At 44.3% G+C, this 22,159-nt stretch overlaps 1 protein-coding gene across 1 annotated transcript in view; it reads left to right on the forward strand.

Moving 5' to 3' along the window:
- The window catches only part of LOC132476971 (uncharacterized), a 146,755-nt gene that overhangs the window by 76,341 nt on the left and 48,255 nt on the right, over positions 1–22,159 (forward strand). Inside the window, exons 31-39 of the mRNA XM_060079224.1 lie at positions 495–683; positions 1,101–1,240; positions 2,277–2,439; positions 2,546–2,632; positions 4,837–4,974; positions 5,070–5,189; positions 6,320–6,412; positions 9,988–10,205; positions 12,023–12,207. Of these exons, the coding sequence (XP_059935207.1) occupies positions 495–683; positions 1,101–1,240; positions 2,277–2,439; positions 2,546–2,632; positions 4,837–4,974; positions 5,070–5,189; positions 6,320–6,412; positions 9,988–10,205; positions 12,023–12,207 (1,333 nt within the window). The remainder of the gene's footprint in view (positions 1–494; positions 684–1,100; positions 1,241–2,276; positions 2,440–2,545; positions 2,633–4,836; positions 4,975–5,069; positions 5,190–6,319; positions 6,413–9,987; positions 10,206–12,022; positions 12,208–22,159) is intronic.

The following is a 22,159-nucleotide window of genomic DNA, read 5'->3' on the forward strand; positions in this document are numbered from 1 at the left end:
TGCTGGGCTACCCAGCCCAGCACAGGGCTGAAGTGCTGTGCCTCCCCCAGCCCCAGTGCAAGCCAAAGTAACACCCAGCTCCTCCCAGGGCTCTGGACACCATGACGATGATGCAGGGACAGAGGCCACCTGCAGGCATGTGCCCTTCAAGACACAGAGACCCTGCCTGCTAATAACAGTGGCTCAGGGGATCCTATTCCCTCCTTGAGCTGAAGGGGAGAGAGGGGAAGGGGTGGTCTTCTCTGATAACTCAGATTCTCTCTCTGTTCAGGGCTGAGAGAGAGAGAGAGAGGTTTTTCCTCTTTCCTCATGACCCTGTACGGAACAACCAATTCTGCTTGGACCCATCGGGAAAAGCCTAGCAGAGATGGCATTGGAGGGGTTTTGAAGGATGAGCGGGAGTTCACCAAGTGGGACTGGGGACAAAGGGCATCCCAGGAGGAGGAAATAGGATGGTGCAAAGGCACTGGTCAGCCTCTTCACCCTCACTGCAGGTTTCCACAGTGATAGCCGTGGCACAGAGCATCTTTCGCAGCTGGAGTGAAGTAGAATCAGCCTGGAGTGCAGCAATGCAGGGTGAGATCCATGCCGAGAACAGCCTGGGCCGTAAGATCCTTCACGGCTGGTTGAAGGGCCCCCAGCAGGAGTTGAATTTAACAGCGGCCTACAGGCATACAGAGCAGGTAAGGGGTCCAGGCGGCCCGTGCTGGAGGCTCTGCCATCGAGAGACCCCAGATCCATCACCTGGGATGGGAAAGGGCTACTAGCTTGGCCTATGACCTTGGGCCTCCCTGAGCCTCAGTTTCTTCATCTGTAAAATGGACCCCAGCCATATTAGCACAGACCCCAGAGCAAAGGTCAGCCACCTGGAGCTGGAAGCCCAAGTCCTTCGTTCCTGCTGGGCACCTGGGGAGGTCTGGCCATGGCAGTGTCCCTGTGCCTCCTCGTGGTCTGATGAGGTGGTGGCAGCCCTTCTCGGCTGGTCATTCCCAGGGTGATGAGCGGGCAGTGCGAGCTGCCCCTCGTGACCCCCAGGTCAGGGTGTTAAGCAGCTTGGATCCTGCGGGCATCGCTCTGCATCAGCCTGGTCCTCGTTGCAGCCATGGAAGAGCCACGTGTTGCTGACGGCTCTGGGGGCCAGTGCCGGGGGCCAGCCTCAGGGCCTGCAGCTGGAGGGCGAACTGGAGGAGCTAATGCAAGACAGGAGGTTGTACCGGAAGCAGGGGACTTTCTTCCTTAGGTATGTTTGGCCCCTTCCCCCAGGCCGATTCCCCTGAGGTGTGGTGCCAGCCTGGTTTCCACTTCTCCAGCATGGAGGGTCACCAGGGAGCAGGGTGTGCAGTGCTGCCTGGAGGGACCCAGACAGAACCCAGAGCTCAGAGACGAGTTGCCCCTGCCCCGAAAGCCCCCATGTTCCCCACCCCCTTCCATTAGTGTGCTACGGTGGGCACAGAAATCAGTCTCATCACCCCAGCCCGAAAGCTGCTCTGGGGAACCATGTCAGTTCTTGGAGGCACAGGGGTTAAAAAGCTTGTTCTTTGTGGGGGGCGAACAGCACAGGGTTGGAGTCAACAGCCTGAAGTCCAGGCTGTGCACTGGCCAGCTGAGGGACCTTAGCCATCTACTGTCAAAACAACAGCAATAACCCAAAAGTAACAGCAACTGTCATTTGCAAAGGTCTCATTCATTTCTTTATTTCATTTATATTTATTGAGCACCTAGTATGTGCCAAGTACTTTTCTGAGCCTGTGGAGAACAGCAGAGAATAAAAAGGACAGAAATCCTTGCCCCTAGGGCGTTTGCATTCGTGGCACATACATTATCCCTAATAACCCCACTGCTGTGTGAGTTGGATATTGTTATTTTAGCCCCCACTTGACAGATGGGAAGACTGAGGTACAGAGAAGTCAATCAAGTCCTTTGCTGCCCAAGGTCACAGAGCTAGTGAAAGGCTGAGCCTGGATTCCAGCCCCAGTCTGTGTGACTCCAGGCCCCATGTGCTGCCTGGACCCTGGGTCTCTGCTGCCAAGTGGTGACCCCAGCTGTGTCCAGCTCACTGGGTTGTCGAGAGGGCACAGCGGGATGGTGAATGGGTGTTGATTGGCAAATGTAACGCACAGGGCTGATGTGTGTCCTGATGTTCTTCTCCTGTCTGTGACAAAGTCTTAACTCTGCAAGACAGTGACAGGCCCAGTCTGAGCCCCTGGGCCACAGATGTCCCCTGACCCTGCCAGCTGCTTTAATGACTTCAGCCTGTTTCCCCCTCTCCATGCCAGGCACCCTTGGACTCTGCCCATCCCGCAAAGCATCCTCCTGCAGGAGACCTTCACGGTGGACAGGCAGCACCAGCGTTACTCCCTGGAGACGAGGGTTGTTCTGGGTGGCCAGGAGGAGACCCTGCAGACCATAGTCCTGGGCTACCAGGCTGGGCACCCATACGTGAGTGGGCTCCAGGGTGCAGTGGGAAGGGGCCTGAGAGTGGGAGGGAGGGCCCCATCTGCCTCTGACCCATCTCTGTGTGTGTGTGTGTGGTTGTCCCTCCCAGGTCTGCGCGGGCCTGACCCACCCATACAACGGCAAGGCCATCCCCAGGAACTTGGAGGGGTGCGTGGTTACGTGGAACCAGCACATCGTAAGTGAAGATCCCAGAAACCTTTTCACCCCAGCGGTCCCCAGTTCAAGCTGTCATCTTCTCTCAGCTGGATGAACAAAACATTCCCCTGCCTTAGTTTTCTGTTCCACTTTCTCTGCCTGATCCAACCTACTTGACATTAGTCTTCCTAGGAGTGAAACTCATTTTGCCTCTGTGTCCTTAGCAAATTATCTCTTGTCTCTGGACCTCAGTTTCCTCGTCTGTACAATGGAGACAGCAACACTCTTACACAGTGGTGGTGAGGATCAAAGTGTAGTACAGCGATCTCTCTCGAGTACTTACGACATGGCCATAGGCCCTCATCCAAGTCTCCTTCCTGACCCCTCTAGGAGTAGCATCTCTGGGAGGTGACTCCATTCTCCAGCAAGCATTTATTGGCACCTACTGTGTGCTGGGCCCTGGACAAGGAAGATAGTGGTGGTTTCTCCCTTGTGGGATATCCAAAGGCCTGAGGGTGAAACCGGGCCAGCTGTTGAGCATGGAGACCTGTGCTTCTGGGACCTCACTTCCCCGCTTGTTAAAGTGGGCTGTAAGCAGCCCCCAGGTTTGGGAGCTGAAGTTCTTGGAGCTCCTGAGGGGAAACAGCAGGCAGGATGGCCACCCAGAACACCTGCAGAAATGTTTCCCAGTGATGTGTACTGTTTTCTAAACCAGACATTGCAAAATGGTGACGTGGGCCGAATCCAGCCTGCAGATGTGTTTTGTTTGGCCTGGTCAGAATTTAAATTAAAAAAATAATAAATTATCAACATTTAAAATCAGAAGACTGGGAGTAAAACCCGGATCTCTGCTTCTAATTAAAAAAAATCGGAAGATCTGACCCACCCGCCAACAACAGGCTAGAACCAAGTAGATGGGGATCCTTTAATGTAGTTTAATTTGGCTGTCCATTCTTTTTAAAACCCTGTCTTTGTTTAATGACACACATTTTTCTCTTCTCTTGGACCTTTGTTTATTCTCCCTCCATCCGGGCTCTAAAATAAAGCTGTGTATTCCTTTAAAGATGTACACCAATGATAAAATTCTGTGGCAAGAAATTTTTAACTTCTCAGTCAGCACAGGTGGGAAAAGGTGGCAACCTGCTACTTGTACGTTGCATGGGCAGAAGCCAAATGGTTGTTGAGTGAATAAGTGATTAGCTATGTGTATGCGTTTCCTATTGCTACTATAACAAATTACCACAAACTTAGCGGCTTAAAACAACACAAATATATCTTACATTTCTGGAGATCTGAAATCCAAAATGGGTTTCACTTGGCTAAAATCAAGGTGTTGCCAGGATTGCATTCTTTCTAGAGGCTCCAGGGGAGAATCTGTTTCCTTGCCTTTTCTGGCTTCTAAAAGCCACCTATGTTTCTTGGTTCATGGTCCATTTTGCTAAAAGCTAGCAGAGTAGCATCTTCCACTCTGACTGTGACCCTCTTGCCTCCCTCTTATAAAAACCCTTGTGATGGGAATTCCCTAGTAGTCCAGTGGTGAAGCCTCCATGCTTCCACTGCAGGGGACACGGGTGCAATCCCTGGTCGGGGAACTAAGATCCTGCATGCCACGTGGCATGGCCAAAAAAAACCCCAAAACAAACAAACAAAAAACCCCTTGTGATTAGCTCACTGGATAGTCCAGAATAATCTCCCCATCTCAAGATCCTTAACCGCAAAGTCCCTTTTTCCCTGTAAGGTTACAAATTCACAGGTTCCAGGGTTGAGGACATGGGTATCTTTGAGAGGGCGGATATTATTCTGCCTGCCACACTGTGAGTTAAACATTCTTCCACTTAGCGTGGCTTTGGCTTTGGGGTTTCAGGCTACAACTACAACTAGTGATTCTGCGTGCTTCTAGATATTTATTGAGCACCTACTATGTGCCAGGTCCTGTGCTAAGTGTTAGGAATATAGCAGTGAGTAGAACAGACTAATACCAGGGCACTCCCTGTGAATGAGACACAGGCCCTCAAGCCCACCCCACTGCTCCTACCTGTGGGCTCTGGAGTTTACCATACCTGTTCAAAGACTCCATGTGTACCTGCCCTGCACTTTCTCTCCTGTGAGCAGGACAGTGTAGACTGTGCTTTCAGCCATCAATCTTGGGAACCACTTTAACTGCTGGGTTCCAAGGGTGGCCTCTGCAGGCACTCAGCGATGGGAAGTCCCCTCTCTCAGGGCTCTTGGATCTTGTACACCCAGGCTAAGAACAAGGACGTCGAGGTCACTCTGAAAGTCAACCAGAGAGTCTTGCTGCACTTAAAGGGTCTGCACCATGACCGATCTCGGCGTGGGGAAGTCTGGCACAGCCTGGCCCTGGATGTGGCTCACTCCTCCCAGGTACCCATCCCCGCATTGGGCAAATGCTGGTTGGTGGCCTCCAGGCAGAACTTGACTGTTGGTGAGAGTAAAGGGTACTGTCTGTTCCTTCCTAGCTGAGGTTCCCCCAGGCCCTGAGTTTGGATGGGGACATTGTCTTCAGGCGGAGTCACCAGGGAGCATTTGACTGCGGTGTGGATGCACGGGCTGCCGTCAATCACAATGTCATGTCCCAGGTCAGAAGACTGAGTTCTGCCTCCTTGCTGAGGGAGGAGGGGATTTAATGTTAGAGAGCAGGTGTCCTGTATGGGACAGCACAGGAGGTGGCAGGGTGGCCCTGGCAAACTGACAACACAGCCCTTATTTTGGCAGCGTGCATGTGATGAATCAGGATGCACTATTGTAATAAAAGTTTGCTTTACTGTGAAAGTTTATTCCCCAGTCACGTCACAGTTCAGTGTGGCTCTGCTCCCCAGTCAATCAGGGACCCAGGCTCCCTCCACCCTGTGGCTCTGCCCAGCTGGTGGATGGTGAGAAAGAGGGTGAGAATTATGCAGGAGGTTTTCATTGGCCAGGCTCATACGTAGTCCATGCCGCTCCTGCCCACAGTCCATTGGCCAGAACTCATCACATGACCCCACCCAGCTGCAAGGGAGGCTGGGAAATGTAGTTTTAGCCATGTGTCCTGGAGGGAAAGGAAATACATTTTGGTAAATATATAGCAGCCACTGTAGGTATATTCATTAATTCACCATATACAGATTGTGTCTTTGCTGTGTGCCAGGCTCTGTGTGATGTACCAGGGCTGCACAGATGACTGTGTTTCTATTCCCATCTCCAAGGAACTTTCAAGTTCAAATCCCAGCTCCACTGCTGACTTGCTGTGTCACCTTGGATAAATTACTTAACCCCTCTGAGCATCAGTTTTTCCAGCTGTAAAATGGGAATAGTAATACCAGCATATGAGAGCAGGGGTGATGATTAAATAAGATGATAATTGTAAAGCCATCTTCCCAGTGCCTAGTTCATGGCCAGGGTCAAATAAATGGCAGCCGTGGATATGGGAGGCATGAGCAGGCACCATGGCAGGGGGAGGAGGGGGTTCAGGGTCCCAGAGCTGTCCTCCCAGCCCTGTGTCTTGGGCCTCACTTCTCAAGCTTCTGAGTAATGCAGCCTCAGTGAGATTTAGGCTGAGAACCATCCAGGGAGGGTGGTGGCTTCTGGCATCTGCCGCCCGGGGCCCGGGTTTGGGGCAGACTCTGGGATGACCTGTCCCTCCTCCATGCCAGCCAGCCACCTTCTGGGATTCTGCATCTCATTCTTCTGCTCCCTCTGACCCTGCTTCTCCAACTCCCCCTCCCAACAGGTCTCAGTCCAGCTGAACGGGTCTGACTCCCACTTGGTGTTTTCCCTCCAGCTCAGACATCCCCACAGACCAACATTTCCTCCAGACTTACAGGTATGGATGGTGGTCCCTTTGGGATGACCTCAACTACCTGCCAAGTGTTGTCTCCAAGCAGCCAGCTTGCTGGGAGATGGGGCGGAAGGAAAGGAATGGAGACGCCGGGGAGGGAGCAGAGGGAGGGCCACGTGACGATGTTAAGCTTCGCCAGACAGCCCCTCCGGAATCAAGAACAGATGGCAGGGAGGGTTCCAAGTCCATCATTTGGAAGTGATTGTCCAGACAAGAAGGGTTTTCAGTTCCCTGGCAGGGGCTGTGTGTGTGTGTGTGTGTGTGTGTGTGTGTGTTTAAGGATCACATTTCACCCTTGAAAATGGAGAGAAGCAGAATTGTCCTCAAACCCTGTCCTGTCCTGTCGCTGGATTTGGGAGAAGCTGTATGATCCTTCAGAATGGCTTTTTCAACCCCAGAGTATTTTGCCCAGTGTGGGGTAGAAACACTGAAGGGTTTCACTCTACAAGGAAAAGAAGGAGCAGAGAGAGGAGACCAGGTGGGAAGGGTGTGCTCTGCTCTCCCAGGGCTGGCTCCTTGGAAAGCCCCCCGTGTCGGCTGCTTCCCTAAGGAAGCCGTGTGTGCTGTGTACGCAGGAATTCGGCCGTGGGCTGGGGAGGTGGAGGTGTGGATGGGTAATCCCAACAGGGATGAGCACTGGAATTCGATAGCAATTTTTAAATGCCCGCTGTGCCTGTGGGTTTTGAAAACTTGACTGGAGCCTGAGAAGGGCTCTGAATTATGGAAACTGTTCATTCTCAGAGGCACGTTTTTTCACATGTCGGCATCTGTGAAGTCAGATGTGTCTTCAAATCCACGCTGGTTCATTGTTTCATTAGCAGCCTTTTCACTTTCAAGGAGATACATAAAATCATGGAGGGCTTCCCTGGTGGCGCAGTGGTTGAGAGTCCGCCTGCCGATGCAGGGGACACGGGTTCGTGCCCCGGTCCGGGAGGATCCCGCGTGCCGCGGAGCGGCTGGGCTCGTGAGCCATGGCCGCTGAGCCTGCGCGTCCGGAGCCTGTGCTCCGTGGCGGGAGAGGCCACAACAGTGAGAGGCCCGCGTACCACACACACACACACACACACAAAAATCATGGCCCGTCTGAGGGCAGCTGGCATCTAGGATTTGAAACCGTGCCGTCGCTGTCATCCGTTGTAACGGGAGCTGATGTCCGTTGAGTGTTTACCGTGTGCCAGGCTCTGTTCTAAACCCTTTATGTGGATCATCTCCCGGCTGCCTCGTGGTGCTGCTGTCTCGGCATTCTGCAGACGAGACTCTGAGACAGAGAGAGGTGACGTGACCTGTACGAGGTCATGGAGCACATAAGTGCAGGATCTTGCCTGGGGACCCAGGCAGTCTGGCTGCAGAGCCCATGCAGCCTCTGGCACTCAAGGCGGGTGGTGGGTGGGTGGTCCTGCTGGAAGCTTGGATGCTGGGTCACCTAATGGGTTTGTACTTTATTATTACTTTTTTTTTTTTTTTTTTTTTTTTTGCGGTACGCGGGCCTCTCACTGCTGTGGCCTCTCCCGTTGCGGAGCACAGGCTCCGGACGCGCAGGCTCAGCGGCCATGGCTCACGGGCCCAGCCTCTCCGTGGCATGTGGGATCTTCCCGGACCGGGGCACGAACCCGTGTCCCCTGCATCGGCAGGCGGACTCTCAACCACTGCGCCACCAGGGAAGCCCTATTATTACTTTTTAAAGCAGCAGAATCCTTTGCTCACATTATCTCTGTGATTGAATGGGGGCTGGGGATGGGGGCAGGAGCCTGGCCTTCTCAGCCCCATCCTCCCTCTTGAAATCCCTCCGGGGTGTCTTTCCACTGGTGTTTCACAACCTAATTTTCATAATTGCCTCCCTGCCCAAGGAGACTTTTTAGACATTTTTTTCCTCTAACCATCCCTTTTATGAAAATTTAAGTCCACAGATGTCCTGTATTTCTGTTATGTGCTGATGCATACCTATGCCTTATATAAGACGTTGTTGTTTTTTTAACCTACCTGCTAAGAACCAATTATGCATTTGGTAGCATAACCAGTTATAGCATAACCAATAGCATAACCAATTATGCTATGGCCCCTGTTGAGAACGCACACTCTGTAGGACCCCTCAGGCCCACAGAAGCCAATCAGAGAAAGAACAGTGTACCCTGGACCTTCCCAACCCAAGCTGCATGTTAGAATCACCTGGGGAGCTTCTAGAACATACCTACTTGGACCCCAGCCTGGAGATGCTGAGTTGATTAGTCAGGGGGTCACAGGCACAGTTTTAAAAAAATTAATAAACTTCATTTTTTGGAGCAGTTTTACGTTTACCGAAAAATTGAGCAGAAAGTACAGAGAGTTCCCATATACCTCCTTTCCCCACAATACAGTTTCCCCTCTTATTAACATCTTGCGTTAGTGCGGTACACTTGTTAAAACTGATGGACCAGTGTTAATTTATTAATAACTAAAGTCTATAGTTCACGTTAGGGTTCACTCTTTGTGTTGTATGTTCTGTGGGTTTTGCCAAATGCATAACGTCATATATCAGCCTTTACTGTATCATACAGAGTAGTTTCACTGCCCTAAAAAGTCCTTCTCAATCCACCGATTCCTCCCTCCCTCCCTCCCTCCCTCTCTCAACCTCTGGTTGCCACCGAGCCATTTTCTGTCTTTCTCTTTTTACCTTTTCCCTGAACGTCATATAGTTGGACTCATTCAGTATGTAGCCTTGAAATAAAAGATTGGCTTCTTTCGTTTAGAACACGCAGTTACATTTCCTTCATGTCTTTTCATGGCTTGATAGCTCATTTCTTTTTATCACTGAATAATATTGCATTGCATGGATCTACAGTTTATCAATTCAAATATGGAGGGACCAGGCGTACTTATAAAAGCTTCCCACGTGATTGTAATGTGCAGACCGGTCTAGGCCAGTTTCTACCCCATAGATGGGGAAACTGAGGCCCAGATCAGGAGAGGGGCTTCAGGTCCTGCAGAGCTGGTGGAGGAGTGGGCCTCGCTGCTCCCACCCCCACTCCTCCCCGCCCCCCGACCATTGCCCTGGTCAAGCCTTTGCTCCAGCCTGACCCCAGGTGTGGCCCTCGCCTTATGCACTGGGCACTCTCCCCTTTGACCTCCAGAGCTTCTAGGGGTCCTCTGGGCCCCAGAGCACACTGTTAGGAGCATCCTTTTCTGTAACTGAGCTGCACAGGGGTCCTCTGCTTTCCCCAGCAGCCCCCTTTCAGGCACAAGCATGAGTTTTAGAGCCAGACAGGCCCAGGTTGAATATGTGACCCTCTCTGAGCCTCAGTTTCCCCATTTGTAAGAAAGTAATCCCACTTCATATGTGGTGGAAAGGACAAGATGAGACTCTGTTCCTGGGCCAGGAGCTGGGGTCAGGGAAGGCTGTCCCCCATTCTTCTCTCTGTCTCATTTCTCTTCCTGAGTATTTGCAGTCTGCTGCATTTGATGATGCTCAGAGCTGGAGTGGCTCAGGAAGACTTCCTGGAAGAAGGGGCCCTCCTGCATTCCCAGCTCCCACAGACCCTTCCTGTCCCCCCTCCACTTCTGAGCTCTCTCCTGCCTCCCTGCAGGTGCAGGCAGCTGCTGGGCGCTACAAAGAGCGCAACCTCAACGGCTCCCTGTCTGTGCACGTGTCTGGTGAGGTGCTCGTTCTGCTGGAGGCCACTGCCAGCCTGGATACCTGGAGGAGCAGCCGGGGCTGGGACATGAACGTCCTCCTCCGCCAGGAGGTCCTCAGAGCCCCCAGAGCTGTTCAGCTGCAGCTGTCCGGCAAGGTCGCCCCAGACAGGTACCCATCCCCGAGTGGCCTGTGAGGGGTGAGGGGGCCTCCGAGGTCAAAGGCCTAGCGTCCTGGGAGATGGAAAATCATCATCCAGAGGTGCCTCCGGAACCATGCCTGAATTACCCCCGTTTGTGCCATTCTTGATTTTTAAGGCTTTGAGGGAATGGAAGGGAGGAGGCATTCAATTTTCCACTTCGATCTGTTTTCTTTTTTAGTTACAACAGCATTCATTTTAGATGACTTGAAAGATTATAATAATGAATAAGGAGTAAACCAAAAATCACTAGAGGCAGTCATGGGGAATATGTTGGTGTATTTCCCTCCAGTTTGTCATCTCTGACTATATTTTCACATAATGACATGTTCACTGTGATGTGGCCTGGGATAGGGAGCCAGCCTGGGTTCAAATCCCAGCTCTCTCATTGCTGCCTCGGGAACCTTGGGTGAGACACTGTGCCCTTCTGTGCCTCAGTTTCTCAACCTGCTTCTTAGGGTTGTCCTAGAATTAACTGGACAGCACGTGTGAATTCCAAACCAGCTTCTGGCCAGCGAGAACGTTCACTTCCAGCTGCCGTAGAGCTGCTCCTTTGAGTACAGCACGTTCTGGCACATATTAGGTCTCTGTTAAATGTTAGTTTCCTTTTTCCTCTGCAGTCCTAGCTTTGGCAGCTTTTTTGAATTCAAGAAGATTTAAGGCTTTGGACATGGTCCTAGATAACCCTGTCCCCGGAATTACCATCTACAGCTGTCTGTCCGCCTGTCTGTTCATCCATCTGCGCATCCTTATTCCCAATCTAAAAAGGATTTGAGGTAGATTATGAAAATAGATATTGCTCTAGGTCAAGAATTAGCAAACTTTCAGGAAAGGGCCAGATGGTAAATACTTTTGGACCTGTGGGCCATGTGGTCTCTGTTGCAAGTACTTGTAGATGACATGTAAATGAATGGGTGTGGCCGAGTTCCAATAAAACTTTATTTACTAAACGGGGTGGGCTGGTTTTGGCCCACAGGTGCATAGCTTGCCAACTCTTGTTCTGGGTTTTAAAAAAATACATAAGGAAATTAGGGTGAAGGGAAGGAAAAATGGGAAGGTGCTCAAAGTGGCATTGGTAAACAAAATGCATGTCATTTTCTAGAGTGGAGCTGAAGATTTGGCTCTGGGCTTCCTAGTAGCCAGTGCAAAAAAGAAACCAACCAATGGCATTATTTGCAAACAGTGCCCTTTCTTATGGGAAAACACACACACCCTCACATACCTGTGTGAATGTTCACCAAGGAAAGCATGGCTGATCTTGTTCCTGGTCTTGGTACTTGAGGGAAGTATCTCTTATGGTGTCCTATCAATAACATACCACAGGGATGATAGGGACCAGGTTCCCTGCTCCAATTCTCCAGGAAGTTTAACAGCAGGCTTCCTGGGGCTGTTTTTTCCCTTGTCCCTCACCATAATAACATACATGGATAACTCATTAGGAATGTCAGCTCATCAACATCAGTAGTTCCATTTTTGCCTCCACTTTACAGAAGACGAGCCTGAGGTTCCGGGAGGTCATGTCCTTGTGCAGGGCCACAGAGTGAGTGAGCAGCAGCACCGGGATTCGAATTCATGTTTGACTGACTTCAAGGCCCATGATCTTAACCCCCTATTACCCTGTATCCCTGTGGGCTGAGGGCCAGTAAGGCAGTCCCTTGATGGGTCTGGACAGTGGGGTTCAGGAATGCACCTCTTATGGGCTGGCCTGCTTATTTGAAGAGGAAAAATACCATTTGCCTGCAGGGATAGATGCCAACGTTTTCCATGCCCGCATCACTTTCCTTCCTAGGATTTGGCTGTTTTCCAAGGCACTGCTAGACCAGAACACAGTGCAGCTTTTTCTCAAGGCGTCTGAAGAGCAGAGGGGAGGCCAGGTCCTGACCCTGCATAGCCAAGCCCAGCACACCTGGGCAGCCGTGCCCCGTCTTCTGACCCTCACAGGTGTGCTGAAAAAGAAGGAGACACTCACAGAAGGTGAGAGCCTGGGGAACGCCACGGGGCAGGGACAGTGGGGATCTGGCAAACACTTTCTGTGGGTCCACAGCGTAGGTGAAATCCTACACATTTTCAAGTCCACTGATGCCCTGTTCCAGTGTCTGACACACTGGCGAAACCCCTGTCAGAAATTAATACCCGTTCAGACAAAGTGAATCTTCTGCTGTCTAAATACTAAACAGGCTTCCTTGTGCAGGACTTGTCAGAGCCTTAACATGCTAATGGACATTGGAAATATCCAGGTAGGAGAGTTGGGTGCAGTGTTCCCCAAACAAATTTTTTCTAACACTTGTTTTTCTTCCAGTTGTATTGAGATGTAATTGACAAGAAGCACTGTATAAGTTTGTGTACCACATAATGATTTGACTTACATACATCAGGAAATGATTATCACAATAAGTTTAGTGAACATCCATCATCTCACATAGACACAAAATTAAAGAAATAGAAAGAAACTTTTTTCTTATGGTAAGAACTCTTAGGATTTATTCTCTTAACAACTCTTATATATAACAGAGCAGTGTTAATTATATTTATCATGTTGTACATTGTATTCCTAGTACTTATTTATCTTATAACTGGAAGTTTGTACCTTTAAAAAAATTTTTTTTGAAGTATAGTTGATTTACAATGTTGTGATAATTACTGATGTACCACAAAGTGATTCAGTTATACATATATACACATTCTTTTTTTAAATATTCTTTTCCATTATGGTTTGTCATATGATATTGAATATAGCTCTCTGTGCTATACAGTAGGACCTTGTTGTTTATCCATTCTGTATATAAAAGCATCTGCTAACCCCAACCTCCCACTCCATCCCTCTCTCAACCCCCTCCCCCTTGGCAACCACCAATCTGTTCTCTATATCCATGATTCTGTTTCTGTTTCAAAGATAGGTTCATTTGTGTCATATTTTAGATTCCACATATAAGTGGTATCATATGGTATTTGTCTTTCTCTTTCTGACTTACTTCACTTAGCATGATAATCTCTAGTTGCATCCATGTTGCTGAAAATGGCATTATTTCGTTCTTTTTTTATGGCTGAGTAGTATCCCGTTGTATATATGTACCACATCTTCTTTACCCATTCATCTGTCAATGGACATTTAGGTTGTTTCCATGTCTTGGCTATTGTGAATAGTGCTGCTATGGACATAGGGGTGCACGTATCTTTTTGAATTAGAGTTATGTCCAGATATATGCCCAGCAGTGGGATTGCTGGATCATATGGTAATTCTATTTTTGTTTTTTTTAAGAACCTCCATACTGTATTCCACAGCGGCTGCACCAACTTACATTCCCACCAAGAAGTTTGTACATTTTGATTACCTTCATCCAATCCCCCCCATCTCCCACCTCTGGTAACCACAAATCTGATCTTTTTTTAAAAAAATGAAGTAGAGTTGATGTACAATATTATATAAGTTACAGGTGTACAATACAGTGATTCACAATTTTTAAAGGTTATACTCCATTTAAAGTTATTATAAAATATTGGCTATATTTCCTGTGTTGTACAATATATTCTTGTAGCTTTTTTATTTTATACATAATGGTTTATACCTCTTAATCCCCTACCCGGTTCTTGCCCGTCCCCCACTCCCTTCTCCCTACTGGTAACCACCAGTTTGTCCTCTATGTCTGTGAGTCTATTTCTTTTTTGTTATATTCACTAGTTTGTTAATTTTTAGATTCCATGTATAGGAGATATCATACAGTATTTGTCTTTCTCTGTCTGACTTATTTCACTTAGCGTAATACCCTCCAAGTCCATCCATGTTGCTGGAAATTGCAAAATTTCATTATTTTTTTATGGCTGGGTAGTGTTCCACTGTATATATATACCACATCTTCTTTATTCATTCATCTGTTGATGGATGAATTGCTTCCATATCCTGGCCATTGTAAATAGCGCTGCTATGATGTCTATCCTCTTTGGAAAAATGTCTGTCCATTTTTTACTCGGGTTGTTTGTGGGTTTTGGGGTTTTTTTTTGATGTTGAGTTATATGAGCTATTATATGTTTTGGATATTAACCCCTTATCAGTCGTATCATTTGCAAACATTTTCTCCCATTCAGTAGGTTGTCTTTTTGTTTTGTCGATGGTTTCATTTGCTGTGCAAAAGCTTTTAAGTTTAATTAGGTCCCATTTGTTTATTTTTGCTTTTATTTCCTTTGCTTTAGGAGACAGATCCAAAGAAATATTGCTATTGATACGATTTATGTCAAAGAGTGTTCTGCCTATGTTTTCCTCTAGGGGTTTTATGGTTTCTGGTCTTACATTTAGTTCTTTAATCCATTTTGAGTTTATTTTTGTATATGGTGTTAGAGAATGTTCTAATTTCATTCTTCTACATGTAGCTGTCCAGTTTTTCCAGCACCATTTATTGAAGAGTAATCTCTTTTTCTATATGGCTTTGTTTTTGAAGTATAATTTTGAGGTATAATTGAAGTACAACACTATGTTAATTCCTGTTACACAACATAGTGACTCAATATTTCTGTGTTTCAAACTGATCACGATAAGTCTAATTATGATATGTCACCATACAAAGATATTGCACTGTTATTGACTCTGTTCCCCACATTGTACATTTTATACCCATGACTCATTTATCTCGCAGCTGGAAGTCTGTGCCCCTTAATCTCCCTCACCTATTTCTCTCTTCCTCCCCCCACCTCCCCTCTGGCAACACCTGTTTGTTCTCTGAATCTGTGACTCAGTTTCTATTTTATGTTTGTTGGCTTATTTGTTTCTTTTTTTAAGATTCAACATATAAGTGAAATCATACAGTTTTTGTCCTTCTCTGTCTGACTTATTTCACTTAGCAAAATACCCTCTAGGACCATCCATGTTGTCGGGAATGGCAAGATTTCATTCTTCGTATTTCATTCTTCGTATCTGAGTAGTATTCCATTGTGTATATATATATATATATATATGTATATATATATATATATATATATGTATATATATATATATATATACAGATATATACATACACACACACACTACATCTTCTTTATCCATTCATCTATCAATGGACAGTTAGGTTGCTTCCATATCTTGGCTATTGTAAATAATGCTGCAATGAACGTAAGGGTGCAAATATCTTTTCTAGTTACTGTTTTCATTTTCTTCAGATAAATACCCAGGAGTGGATTTGCTGGATCATATGGTAGTTCAATTTTTAACGTTTTGAGGAATTTCCATATTGTTTTTCAGAGTGGCTACATTTAATACTTTTTATTTTGACATGATTTCAGACTTACAGAAAAGTGGCAAGAATATTACAAGGAATCCCATAGGCTCTTTATCTAGCTTCACCAATTATTGACATTGATCACAATTGCTTTATCATTTTTATTCTCTCTCTTTGTCTGTTTTTCTGTCTCCCTTTATATTTGTGTGTGTGTGTGTGTGTATAAGACATTATTATTTGCATATAAGTTTTTTTTTGGCCAAGCCATGCAGCATGCAGCATCTTAGTTCCCCAACCAGGGATCAAACCTGCGCCCCCCTGCAATGGAAGCACAGAGTCTTAACCACTGGACCGCCAGGGAAGTCCCTAAAATTTTTTATTCTTGAACTGTATTGTACTAAGCTGCAGACATGATAGTTCTTCACCCCTAAATAGTTCAAGGTTTATTTCCTAAAAATAGACATTCTCCTACATTCCACAATACAGTTCTCAAAATCAGAAAATTAACATTTATATAAGGCTGTTATCTACAAACCTTATTCAGATTCCACCAGTTATCCCATTAATGTCCCTTATAGTAAAAGAAAATCCTGAATTGTGCATTACATTTAGTCGTATTGTTTCTTTGGTCTCTTTTATTCTGGATCAGTTCCTCTGTATTTCTTTCTCTTTCATGATTATATTTCAAAGGGTACAGGGCAGTCAGTTTGTAGAATATCCCTCATTTGGGGTTTATTGGATGCTTCCTCATGACTATTTTCAAAAAAGCCTCGTTGGCAGAATACCACCTGATGTCAGTTTGTCCCAGTGCTACTGGTGACATCAGTTTTGATCACTTGATTAAGGTAATGTCTGCGAAGTTTCTTCACTGTTAAGCATTTTTCCCCTTTGTATGCTAACTTCATAAAACAAGTTGAGAAGTACTTTCTTCCCTTCTATTTTCTGAAAGAGTTTGTATAAGATTAGTGTGAATGCTCCCGTAATTGTCTGATGGACTCTAGGAGAGAAGCCATCTGGACTTTTCTTTGTGGAAATTTTGTTTTTTGAAAATGAATAGATATATAAAGCTATTCAGATTTTCTATTTCATCATGTGTCAGTTTGCGTAAGTTATATTTTTCAAGGGATTTGTCCATCTCCACTAAGTAGTCAAATTTATTGGCATAGTTGTTCATTATATGTGTTATAATCCTTTTCATGTATGCAGGATCTATAGTGATACCCTTGCTTTCATCACTAATAGTTGTTACTTGTGTTTCTTCTCTCTCTTCCTTATTAGTCTAACTTGGATTTCATCAATTTTGTTCATCCTTTCAAAGAACCAAATTTTGGTTCTGTTAATTTTCTCTCTTGTCTCTTTTCAATTCCATTGATTTCAGCCATTATCTCTATTATTTCCTTTCTTACACTTAATTTGGGTTTACTTTACTCTTCTTTTTAAAATAAATTTATTTATTTTTGGCTGTGTTGGGTCTTCGTTGCTGCGCACGGGCTTTCCCTAGTTGCGGCGAGTGGGGGCTACTCTGTTGCGGTGAGAGTGCTTCTCATTGCTCTGGCTTCTCTTGTTGCGGAGCATGGGCTGTAGAGTACACAGGCTTCAGTAGTTGTGGCTCGTGGGCTCAGTAGTTGTGGCTCACAGGCCCTAGAGAGCGCGGCCTCAGTAGTTGTGGCACATGTGCTTAGTTGCTCCGCGGCATGTGGGATCTTCCCAGACCAAGGCTCCAACCCGTGTCCCCTGCATTGGCAGGCGGATTCTTAACCACTGCGGCACCAGGGAAAACCCTTTTGCTCTTTTTTTATAGTTTATTTATGGCAGATCCTCAAGCCATTGATTTTTAGACCTTTTTTCTTTTCTAATATAAGCATATAAAACCATACATTTTCCTCTTAAGTTCCTTTAGCTGCATTCCACAAATTTTTATGTCATGTGTTTTCATTATCATTTATTTTGAAATATTTTCAAACTTGTGATTTCTTCTTTGACCCATGTATTTGAAGTATGTTGCTTAATGTCCAAATATTTGAGATTTTTCTAGATAGCTTTTTAATATTTAATTTCATTGTGATCAGAGGATCTCTTCTGTAGGATAAGTCCTTTAAAATTTGTTGTGACTTGTTTTATGGGCCAGTCTATATCTATCTTGTGAACATACCTTATGCACTTAAGAAGAATTGGTATTCTGCTGTTGTTGGGTGTAATGTTCTATAAATGTTAAGTCAAGGTGCTTGGTTGTATTGCTCTGATATATATCTTTACTGATTTTTTTTGTCTGGTTATTGTATCAATTGATGAGAGAGGTGTGTTAAACTCTCCAACTATGTGGATTTCTCTATTTCTTGCTTTCATTCAATGTATTTTTGCTTCATGTATGTTGATGTACTAGTATTAGGTGCATAAGCAAATATGATTATTATGCATTCTTGATGAATTGACCTGTTTATCATTGTGAAGTGGACTGTTTATCTCTCACACAGTTCTTTGTCTTGAAGTCTGTTTTGTCTGATATTAACGTTGCCACTTTTGTTTTTTATTGGAATTTGTACTGTGTATATTTTTCCATGCTTTTTCTTTCAAATATATATTTCCTATATTTGAGGTACATTTCTTGTAGCCCACATGCAGTTGGATTTTGCTTTTATTTCCAGTCTGACAATCTCTGCCTTTTAATTTGGTATTTACTTGATTTATCTTTAATGTAATTATTGATATGATTAGATTTGGGTCTACTATTTTGCTGTTTTGTTTTCTACTTTCCCATATATTTTTTTATTCCTCTGTTACTCTTTTTTTTGCCTTCTTTTGGCTGATTTTTAAAAAATTTTAGAACTCAGTGTTAATTTAACTGTTGCTCTTTCAACTATGTTTCTGTATGTTCTTTCACATTCTACTTAGAGTTTCTGGTATCATTTCTCTTCAGTATAAAGAATCACCTTTATAGAAACACAACATTGTAAAGCAACTATACTCCAATAAAAATTAAAAAAAAAAAAAAGGATCACCTTTTGCATTTCTTGTAAGTCTGGCTTACAACAATGAACTCCCTTAGTTTTCATTTATTTGAAAATGTCCTATTTTGCCCTGATTCTTGAAGGATATTTTAAAAATGCATATGTATATCTCTTAACATATTTAGAAGTTTTTCATATTACTTCTTCAAAGATTTCTTTCTGTCCCATTCTCATTGTCCTCTCCTCCCGGGATTTCTAACTGCACGTGCTTTAGAATTTTCTATATTGTTCCACAGATCTCTGAGGCTCTGTTGACCTTTTTAGTCTTTTTTCTCTTTTCTTCAGATATCTATCAATCTATCTTCCAGTTCACTGGCTCTTTAATCTTTCTTCTCCAAACACCAGCCAATAAAAATTTTAAGACCATCCAATAATTTCTCTTCAATCACAGATTTTATGTATTTTATTTAGTTCTAAAATTACCACTAGGCTCTTTTTATTAACTTATATTTTCCTTATATTTTTGAGCATGGTTGTAAGAGCTGTTTTAAAATCCTTATCTGCTAATTCCAATGTCTAGGTCATCTTGGGGTTGATCTCCCTTGATGATTGCCCTTTCTCTTAAATATAGGTTACATTTTCCTATTTCTTTGTACGTCTAGTAATTTGAGATTGTATTCTAGACATTTTGAATGATGTTAAGACTGATTCTTTTATATTTCTCTAAAGAGTATTGTTATTTTTTAAAATTTTAGCATGCAGTTAACTTGGCTGGGCTCAAAATCCAAACTCTGTCTTTCCTCTGGTGGGCTGCAGTGGAAATAATTTTCAGCTCTTTTATCTTAGCTGGTCTGCTTGGAGTCTGTACCACCCTTAGGAAGTTCAAGGATTAGCTTTGGAGAGAGTTTATAGGTAGAATTTGGGATTCCCCCATGTGGCTCTCTCTGGAATTTCCCACTTCACTTTCCATTTGCTATTGTCACCTTGAACTCTGTTCTTTGATTCTTTAATCAGTGAGACCATAGATTTCTGTGTGAGTTTTCTTCACCCTGCATAGCACCAAAAAAGAGTAAAAACATACAACTCAACTATTGCTGGTTCTTTCCTCCAAGTTTTAACTCCCCTCCACTGTCTGCCTGTTTATGGTCAGTCTCCAGCACTTCAGGTAACTGTTTCATATATTTTGTCCAGAGTGTACAAATTGTTACCTTGGGAGGGTTGGTCCATTTAAGTGTCTCCACCATTAATGGAAATAGAACTCCTCCTATGTCCTTTTGACATGTCCCTATCATTACTTGACCACTTCCTTCCTTTATGACCAAAAAGATGTTTCAATCTCATGTTATATTTTCCCTGAGATGGAATAAGTCATTTCTCCAAGGATTCCTGGTTCCTTTTTGTGCAAAACGGTATTTAGAAACTAAGATCTGGGTTCTAGGTGTATTTACTCCTACTGAAGTATCTGCCTTTCTAGGCCTTCTCAATGGACAGACCAAGAAAATAGATGTATGTGTACATACATGCACACACACCTATATCTGTCTATCTACAGATATATAAGTTTACAACCATTAGTCCTTAATTCCAGTCCATCATCAAAAAGCTCATTCTGTTTCTTCCCCCTTTTCATATTTCTTATTCCCTTCTTCAACAGTAAGAAACTTTGCTCCAATTATTCACAACATATTTAGTTATTTCTTCAGCCCTAGGATACATTGAAAGTAGTGAGAATTACTAACCTATACCTTTGAGGAAATAAACCCTTTTAACTAGAATTCAATATTTGTTTAGAGTTCTTCTTGTCTTTGGCCTGAGGGTATAAATCTAAACACGGTGTTTATTTATTTTTAAATATTTATTTATTTATTTGGTTGTGCCGGATCTTAGTTGCGGCACACAGGCTCCTTAGTTGCAGCAGGTGGGCTCCTTAGTTGTAGCATGAGAACTCTTAGTTGTGGCATGCATGTGGGATCTAGTTCCCTGACCTGGGGTCGAACCTGGGCCCCCTGCATTGGGAGTGTGGAGTCTTATCCACTGCACCACTAGGGAAGTCCGCAAACATGGTGTTTAAATGTTAGTTGGGGTTAATCTCCCACCCACCCCGTGTGATGCTGTAAATCATTCTAAGTACAATTGGTTCACTGGTTTCTGTTTGTATTCCATTTTCAGGTTCCCCCATCTTTACTGATTTTGTGTATTTATTTTTCGATTATGTGAAACATTAACAAGTTTCCAAAAGTCAGAATTATACAAAATGGGATCTTTTGCCCAAGCATCCTTGACCGTAGCACCCTAGGTGGACAGCTGTCCAGGGCCCTGTGTTTCAGAATCTAAAGACTCTGCTTTCCCACCTACCTTGGGGGAATAGTATCATTCTCTAATCTTAATATTAACACTGACCCTCCTAATTCCTAATTGGTTAAATTGTGGCAAAGCCAAATTGCATAATGAAATACCTGTCTAAAGATCAAATGACATAGGTTTGAAAAAATTTAAATACAATCAAGCAGCGTACTGTTCTTCTCAAGTTTACTTTGAGTTACACTGATGGTCTTCCCTTCATCTTTCTGAAGTTTATCATTTGCAGCTGATAACTAACAGACCCTCATTCTGATCTCTTAACACACATTGCTTCTTTTCTTTTTGGCCATGCCATGTAGCATGTGGGATCTTAGTTCCCTGACCAGGGATTGAACCCGTGCCCCCTGCAGTGGAAGGGTGGAGTCTTAACCACTGGACCACCAGGGAAGTCCCACATTGCTTTATTTTTGAAGACAATTATTGAGGTATAATTTCTTGGGGTACAATTTACATATGGGAAAAACCCCTTCAAGTTTTGATAAACTCATACAGTTGTGTACCCACCAACACAGTCCTGATACAGAATAGTTCCATCACCCCAAAAAGTTCCTTTCTGCTGCTCACTGTCATCAGCCTTTCCCCCACCCACTGTCCCTGGCAACCACTGAGATGTTGTCTGTCCCTATAGTTTGGGCTATTCCAGGATGTCACATGAATGGAATCATACAGCACGTAAGCTTTGAGTATGGGATCTTTTGCCCGACATAATGTATTTGAGATTCATCAAAGTTGTATGTATCAGTAGTTCTTTTTCCTTTTTACCAGTGAGTAATATTCTATTCTATGGATATACTGCAGTTTATCCATTCACAGCTGAAGGATATTTGAGTTGTTTCCAGTAATTTCCAATTATGAATAAAGCTTCAATAATCATTGGTCTATAGGTTTTTGTGGGAACATGGTTTCATTTCTCTTGGGTGAATACCTAGGAGTGAGATTGCTGGGTTGTATGGCAAGTATATGTTTATAGGAAACTGTCAGACTGTTTCCAGAGTAGCAGTACCATTTTCCATTCCCACCAGCAATGTGTGAGAATTCTAGTTGCTCTGCATCCTTGCTAGCAATTTGTACTGGCAGTTTTTGGCTTTGGGGTTTTTTTTGTATCATTCGAATTGTTTTTGTAATTGTATCTCATTTTGGTTTTAATTTGCATTTCCCTAATGATTAATTTTGTTGAACATCTTTTCATCGGCTTATTTGCCACTTGTAAATCTTTTTTGGTGAAGTGTCTGTTCAAACCTTTTGCCCATTTAAAAAATCAAGTTGCTTGTTTTTTATTATTGAATTTGGGAATCATTTATACAAGTCCTTTATCAGATATGTGTTTTGAAAATATCTTCTCCTGATCTATGTCTTTTTATTTTTTTAATGGTGTCTTTTGAAAAGTGGAGGTTTTAAATTTTGATGAAG

Source organism: Mesoplodon densirostris, chromosome 16, assembly GCF_025265405.1.
Source record: "Mesoplodon densirostris isolate mMesDen1 chromosome 16, mMesDen1 primary haplotype, whole genome shotgun sequence".
NCBI classification, from domain to species: domain Eukaryota; kingdom Metazoa; phylum Chordata; class Mammalia; order Artiodactyla; family Ziphiidae; genus Mesoplodon; species Mesoplodon densirostris.